The sequence below is a fragment of the Dipodomys merriami genome, unplaced genomic scaffold (assembly GCF_024711535.1).
Source record: "Dipodomys merriami isolate MVZ:Mamm:240054 unplaced genomic scaffold, mDipMer1.0.p SCAF_5, whole genome shotgun sequence".
In the NCBI taxonomy this organism is placed as follows: Eukaryota; Metazoa; Chordata; class Mammalia; order Rodentia; family Heteromyidae; genus Dipodomys; species Dipodomys merriami.
The window spans coordinates 77561743-77569889 of NW_027206068.1; the positions used below are offsets into that span (position 1 = coordinate 77561743).

General features: G+C 54.6%; 1 protein-coding gene across 1 annotated transcript in view; it reads right to left on the reverse strand.

Annotated features, from left to right (window-relative positions):
• The window catches only part of Paxip1 (PAX interacting protein 1), a 49255-nt gene extending 45885 nt beyond the window's left edge, over nt 1-3370 (reverse strand). Inside the window, exon 1 of the mRNA XM_069997162.1 lies at nt 3188-3370. Coding sequence (XP_069853263.1) covers nt 3188-3265 — 78 coding nt within the window. The 5' untranslated portion in view covers nt 3266-3370. The remainder of the gene's footprint in view (nt 1-3187) is intronic.
• Between the last annotated feature and the right edge of the window lie 4777 nt (nt 3371-8147).

Genomic DNA, 8147 nt, shown 5'->3' on the forward strand with positions numbered 1-8147 from the left:
TTGAGCCACAGCACCACTTCTAGCTTTTTCTGTAAGCGAGTGTCTGTAGTGACAAGAGGAAGATGCAACCTAGGCCACAGTGGCTCCCACCTGTGGCCCTAGCTGGCAGGCTGAGACAGCTGCGACGACAGTTCAAAGCCAGCTCCAGCAGGAAGCAAGCTGCCACCGCCTCTCCTCAAGGGTGAGCACGATGCGGTGGCACTCACCTGCTATGCCAGCTATCACTAACATAGGTGGGACACACCAAGGTACGTGCCCAGACAGGAAGTGAGACCCCCATCTAAAAAATAATGAGCAGCCGGGAGCCAGTGGCTCACACCTGTAATCCTAGCTACTCAGGAGGCTGAGATCTGAGGATCACGGTTCAAAGCCAGCCCAGGCAGGAAAGTCCGTGAGACTCCTATCTCCAATAAACCACCAGAAAACCGGAAGTGGCGCTATAGCTCAAGTAGTAGAGCGCTCGCCTTGAGCTGAAGAGCTGAGGGACAGCGCCCAGGCCCAAAGTTCAAGCCCCACGACTGGCAAAATAATAATAATAATGAGCAAAACTCAGGGCTGAGGATGTGCCATGGTGTTCAGTATCTACTGGGCACGAGGAAGGCCTCGAGTTCAAAGCCCAGTGCTAGGGGAAATGAATAGAAGGAAGATGTGACAGAACAGGGATGGCCAGACAGGTCTTGGCAGGGGCAAAAACAAGAGGAAGACCAAAACAGAAATGCTGACCACCTCCAGTGGCAGCCCCAGCCCAGGGACAGGGAAGCGGCAGACTTTGGTCCGAGGAAGAATGAGGTTCCCAGGATGCACTGCATGGGAACCTGGAGACCAGATTCTGCACCACTTCCAGGCAGGTGGGGGCAAGAGTCAGTGGAGAACAGTGTGGAAAGCCAAGGAGGCGGAGGGTGTAGGAATAGCTAGCAGATTGACACGCAGACTCCAAGTAAACCCAACAATGAAACTGGTACAGTCCAGTCCACACAGCTGACTGCTCCACAGGCCAGAAACCTTTTCCTAAGTTCACTGACCACTAAGCTACAGGAAGCACCAACGGTCACCGGCTATGAGCACTACACGGGCTTCCCACCATTCACCCAAGACTTCCTCAACGTCACGCATCCCTCCCTATGCTACACGCAGCAGCCTTCCCAGGCCCCTCTCTGCCGCCTTTCCCCCAGGTAAGCCTCACCTTCCTGACCTCACTCAGCCCCTGCCACCAAACACCACCAAAACACTCAGACCTTTGAGGCTCTCAAAACCAGTAATAGCTTCTCCCCAAGCTCCATGCTAGGAGCCTCACAGCTCTACCCTGTCACTCCACGCCAGTGACCACCAACACAGCCCCAACACATGAGAGCTGTAATTCATGGCGGACACACTCCACCCAGGGAAATGATCACTCGTCCACTTCTGCTATGTCAAGACTCAACCTAAAGAAGTGCTAGTGATGCTTCAGTGTGTCATCCTCCACACACCAAGGAGGGGAGAAGCGTTGCCTATAGCTTCTACCAACCCCTGCTGCAGGCCACACTCAGTACCCAGCACTCAGCACTCAGCCAAGCCCCTCCTCCCACAGCCTCCCATCACACCAGGCACCCCATCCACTGCCTGACTAGACATACCCCCTGAGCACTCTCTGAGCCCACATTTGACGAAATTGAGAATGGATGTGCTGGCCCTAAAACCTGTTTAGACGTGTTTTGCCAAGGACAATTTTAAGTGCTCAGCTGTGATTCCTAGCTGAGCCCCATGGGAGCTTCTTCTGGTTTGAACTTTTGGCTCAAGGCCCTACAAAGAAAGCCAAAGTCCTACAAAGAAGAGCAAGGAGAAGCCCGGCACCAGTGGCAAGCCCACGTAATGCCAGCTACTCAGGAGGCGAAGATCTAAGGAATGCAGTTCAAAGCCAGACCAGGATGGCAAATCCACAAGACTCTTACCTCCAATTAACCAGCAAAAAGCTGGAAGTGGAGATGTGGCTAACACGGAGGTGTGACTAACATAGCAGAAATATCTAAGCTGGAGTGTGAGGCTGAGCCACACCACCAGCACCCAAGGCGACTATCAATACTGGAAAATCACTCCTTTTCATCCCCTGGGTTTAGCAGCTGTGTAGCTCAAAATTCAAAACTTCTGTGCCATACTGTTTTGAAAGGGAAAAGACCTGCGAGCGTTTAGCTACAGAGATACTCAAGCTGTGGAAAGCCAAGACAATTCCTTCCACACCACTCAGATTTACAGGCCAAACATTAATCCAAGCCTTGTCCAGCACCCTCTCTCCACCAGCTTGGGGCTGATCCTACAGACACCCCTTTGAAGATGTGGAACTGTGAGACTACACACAGGTACATGAGGATGTCCACACACAAGTACACAAGGGTGACTGCACACAAGCACACAGGATAACTACACACAGTACATGTGGAAACACTACACACAAGTACATGAGGATGACTGCACCCAAGTGCACGTGGGGCAACCACACACAAGTTTACGAGGGTGACTGCACACACGTACATACAGAACAACCACACAGGATAACTGCACACATGCGGAACAACTACACACAAGTGCACACAGCGTTACTAGACACACACAGTACATGTGGCACAACTACACCCAAGTGCACGCGACCGCACGCGAGTACACGGGGACGAGTGCACACGTGGGACTGCTGCGCGCGAGTACTCGCGGGATGACGACACTCCAGTGCACGCGGGGATGCCCCGCGTCGGTGCCGTGGGAAAGTGCGGCGCGCGCGGAGACGGCGCCCCGGGCGCTCCCGCCCGGCACCGTGCGGTTCGCGCGATCGGGGGCACCGGCGGCAGCTTGGCCGAGCCGCTCGGCTCCAACGGGGTCGGGGTGCGGGAGCGCTCCCCGCGCACGCCGGACCGCGGCCCCCCGCCTCCCGCGCGGGCTCCCCGCCGAGGCTCCGCGCCCCCGCCGCCCGCCTCCGACCGGTCCTCCCCGAGCCCAGATCTCCGCGGGGCCGGGCGAGGACGCCCCGGGGCCGGAGCCCCCCGGGCGGGACGCCGCTCCCGGACCGGCGCCCCGACGCGCCCTCGCGCCGCGCCGGCGCCTCCCCCGCCGCCAGGCCCGCGGGGCGGCCCGGCGCGCGGAGGCCGGAGGCGCGGCCGCGCGGGAGGGGACGCGGCGGGGCGGGCGCGGGCGCGGCGGGGCGGCGCGCGGGCCGTACCTGAGGGTCGAGGTCGCCCACCGCGTAGTACTTGACCTCGCGGAACAGCTCCGGAACTTCGGGCGCCGGCTCCGACATGACCGCGGCGGCGCGGAGGGCGGCGCGGCGGCGCCCGGGCCCCCGCCTCCTCCGGCCTGCGCCGCCCCGCCTCGCCCCGCCGACCGCGCGGCCCGCGCGGCCCCAGCCCGGCCCGGTGAACTGGGACCCGCGCCCCCGCCCGCCGCGCCCCCGCCCGCCCCGAGCGCCCGGAGCGCGGGAGCCGCGCGCGCCCTGCTGGACGCGCCATCCGCGCGGGCCGCCGAGGGGGAGCGCCCGGCAGCGCGCAGGCCCGCGGCGCCGCGCAGCGGCCCTGCCGCCGCCCGCCGCGCCGGGGACGTCTCCCCACGCCGGCCCGGCCCGGACACCGGAGGCCCGAGGCCGCCGCGCCCCCTCGACCGAGCCCCACCGACGTGGGGAGCCGGCGTCCCCCCCCCCTCGGAGCCGCAGTGGGACCGTCCGCCGGGCTGGGGCGGGGCGATCCTCCCGTCACCCCACGCGGCCGCTGGGCGGCGCATGCGCGCGGAGGGGGCGGGGCCTCGGTGGGGCGGGGCCTCGGGGGCGGCGGTGACCTGCCGGGACGCCGCGCGGGACGCGGGTGACGCCGCGGCGACTGCGGCCGAGCGCGGCGCCAGGTCTGCGCCCGCCCCGCGGCGGGAGTGCACAGGAGTGCCCGGCCGCGCGGCCGGCCGGGGGCCCGGGCCCGGAGACGGCTTTGTAACGCGGAGCCCCGTCCCAGAACGGCGCCTCGGGGCCGGGGCCGGGGCCAGCGCCGACCCACACCCGCGCCTTCCCGGGCGACTGAGTTGCTCTGCGCGCGCGCCGGTCCCGGGGCTCGAACTCGGGCCTGGGCACGGACCCCGGACTGCCTCGCTCCAGGCCGGCGATTGATGCCTCCGGCTTCGGGGGGTGAAGTGGAGACCGGAGTCTCACCGCCTTCACCCGTGTGCCGTGTAAGTGACATGGCGCAGGCCGGGGGACCGTCACCCGTGTGCCGTGTAAGCGACATCACGCAGGCTGGGGGACTGTCATACATGTAGACACGTTTGTCATGACTAAACCCCTGTTTGAAACAAAATGTACTTCCTTGGCTAGAGACATTGAACGTTTGAGAGGTATTCCAAGCCAAGTACAGATAATTTCCTCCATTTTTCAATCCTGATTGCTTCGAGGAAAACCTCTGCCACTCATCTAGGCTTTTTCTGATGTCCCTCTGTAGTCAGAAGATACTGCATGCTGGAGACTCTAACGGAGGCTGCTCGGGAGGCTGAGGTCCCAGCATCACCGTCTGAAGCCGTCCCCAGTAGAAAACGGCTCAGGTGTTAGAAAGCCGGCCTTGAGGGGGAACAGCCAGAACAGAACATAGGCCCTGAATTCAAGCCCGAAAGGAAGGGAGAAACTGCATCCTTAGCAGGAAATTAGATGGAGCTGGAAATCAACATTTGTGCTCCTCTCCCTCAAATGAAGTGAGAGAGATGACAAAGCACGAGATAGAAAGATGAACTAGAGGGTGAAGGGAGTGAAATGATGGAAACCAAAATTGTCTTTAAAAGGGAGTGGCAATAAAAAAAATAACGGGTTGGATTTTATGCATGTATGGGAATATTGAAATGAGCCCCTTTGTAAAGTTAATGTAATTTGATTTCAAAAGAGGAAATTGTCAATCTGTGACTGAGTCTTCAGGAGTGACCAGTGCCAGGCCAGTTATAATGGGCCTGACTGCGCAGGTCAGGACAGAATGGAAACAAGTCACCAAAACACTGGTCACTGTTGCCACCAAGACCGGCCAGTTGGGAAGTGGATGATGTGAGGAAATCTTTAAACCTACATCCTCACGTCATGAATAATAATTCAATTTTTAGCACTAACAAAGCTCAAGAAAATTATCACAATAGTATGACCATTTCAGGGGAAAAAAACAAACACCATGTTGAGACTACTGTGTTTTCCTGACATAATTCTTTTTTTTTTTTTTTTTGTCTGTCCTGGGACTTGGACTCTGGGCCTGGGCACTGTCCCTCAGCTCTTCAGCTCAAGGCTAGCGTTCTACCACTTGAGCCACAGCGCCACTTCCAGTTTTCTAGTGGTTTATTGGAGATAAGAGTCCCACGGAATTTCCTGCCCGGCCTGGCTTTGAACCATGATCCTCAGATCTCAGGTAGGATTACAGGCTTGAGATAATTCTAATTGTAAGGTCTGAACCGGGACACCTCCCTCCCTCTTGGGTAAGTTTCTGCCCAGTATCTGTTACCTAGGTAACTGGCAGACCTGGAAGCAGTCACCTTCCCCTCCTGCTAGGTCACCTCCAGATCCAGTGTGACCACACATTTCCCCCACCTGGCCACACCTCTTCCTGTCCCTGGCCTAGGTAAGTCCTGGCCCAGAAGTGGGTCCTCCCCTTCCCCACCCCCCCAATCTTTCCTTTTCAGCCATGCTTCTCCACCTTGCATGCCAGGGACAGCAGTTTGGTAAATAAACTTCTTTTCCTGCCTGAATAGCATGTGGTGTTGTCTTCATTGGCTACCTAATGAAACCTACCTATTTAATATGCCTTACACTAATCACTGACTTGTGACACTAAGGGTACTATTTCATTAAACAGGTTTCTTCTGTAGCCTGGATACCCTAAACAGTGCTCTGAGCACTGATGTTTTTAGTTTTCCCAAATCAAAGCATCATTTTGTTTGGTAATCAACATTCCAACAATAAATATCCTACCTAATTGGAAAGTATGGTAATACATTTCCCAGTTTCTTTTGGCCATTTAAATAAACACCCTTGAAAAATGAAATGTGAGCATGATATTAGGGGGAGTTAGGAATAATCAACTCAAATTGCACCTTCTGATGGAAACTTGGGAATGTTATTTAAGAAGCATGTCCAAATGGCGTGTGTGTGTGTAACTTAGGTGAGACAGGTGAGGAGACAGGAAAATTATATTCGTTTTAACAAATGTCAAAAGAGCTAGACTCAAGTTAAAAGCGGGGAGTAATCTTTGGGAGGGCACTGAAATGGAGGGACAAAGGGTGAACAAATGCAGCAGTGGTACTCACTAGAGACTATGTTGAAATTGAACTATACAACTTGTAGATGGGAATGGGAGAGGAAAACTGGAAGAGAGCGAGGAGTGGGGTGGTATTGGACAAAAAATGTACTCATTACTTGACTTACCCAACTGTAACCCCTTTGTACATCGCCTTTATAATAACAATAAAAAATAGGAAGTAAATTGAAAGAACAGATAAGTTTCCCCAGCTTCTTCCTCCCCCCTAGTTGGGAGGCTTGAACTCGGGACCTGGGCACTGTCCCTGAGCTATTTCCCTCCAGGCTAGTGCTCCACCCACGGAGCCTAGGCTCCACTTCCAGATTTCTGGTGGTTATTGGAGATGAGAGGATTTTACTGCCTGGGCTGTTTAACCCTGATGATCCTCCCATCTCTGCCTCCTGAGTAGCTAAGATTACAGGCTGAGGCCAGCACACCTCCTTTTCAACGTTAAATTACAAGATTAGAAGATATTGGAGGAGCTATCTAAATCTACCCTCTCCTTGGAAATGACCAGGATCTGGCAACTCTCCAGGCAAGGGTGGAAGCCAAAAGAATGAAAGGACCTACTGGCCAAAGGAAGACCTGAGGTTTACCCACTTTCTGAGTTGGCCTCACCCATCTTTTAAGGATGGGGACCGAGTATACTCCCAACTCAGAAGTATGAAGGCTACCATGATTTCAAGTTGTTAATTCACTTCCTGATTAGAAGCTGGAGATATTTGTCTCTCTTCTTTATTTCTCCCTACCTTAACCTTTTTACCCTGAAATTAGTTGTTGCCAAACTTTGACTGTGTAAGACTCCCTTTTATGAAAAAAGCTTCTCATGAGTGGATCTCAAGGAGCCATGATGCTGTGTGGAATAGAGGCTGGGGGGGGCCTTATCCACACTCCGGTGACTGATCTAGCCATGTGAATTTCTGACCATCCCTATTGAAAATATATTCTTAGCCAGAAGTGGCGCTGTGGCTCAAGTGGTAGAGCACTAGCCTTGAGCTGAAGAGCTGAGGGACAGCGTCCAGGCCCAGAGTTCAGGCCCCACGACTGGACCCAAAAAAAAAAAAAAAAAAATATATATATATATATATATATATATTTCCTTTTCCTAATAAACTCTGCTATCACTTTTGCTACACTTGTATCATGCGCGAATCTCTGGCTTGAAGTAACTGCCCTGACATTCCAGTGACAATGACCGAGAAGGGCTTGGGGTGACATTGGAGTCTTTAAGCGAGGTGAGGTCAAGGGTTACCAGCAACACCAGAAACTGGAGGAGGGCAGAGATCTTCGTCCAAGAAATCATGTGCCAAGCCGGGCGCCGGTGGTGGCTCACGTCTGTAATCCTAGCTACTCAAGAGACTGAGATCAGAGGATCGTAGTTCAAAGCCAGCCCCAGGCAGGAAAATCCATGAAACTTTTATCTCCAATAAACCACCAGAAAACCAGAAGTAGCACTGTGGCTCAAGTGGTAGAGTGCTAGCCTTGAGCTGAAGAGCTGAGGGACAGCGCCCAAGCCCAGAGTTCAAGCCCCATGACCAACCAAAAAAAAAAAAAAAAGAAAAGAAAAAGAAATCATGTGCCAGCCCAACCCTTTCAAAACCATGGCTCTGGCCTAGAATCTTAGCTATTTAGGAGATCATGGTTCAAAGCTAGCCTGGGCAGCAAAGTCCATGAGACTCACCTCCAATTAACCACCAAAAAGCCAACAGTGGAGCTGTGGTTTACCTAAGTGGTAGAATGCCAGCCTTAAGCAAAAACATAGGGGCAATGCCCAGACCCTGAGTTCAAGCTCTAGAAATGCCCCCTCCACACAAAATAAATAATAACTTGAAATGTTTTAGTTTTATGCTATGAAAGTAGAAATGAAACTCTTGAAAAATC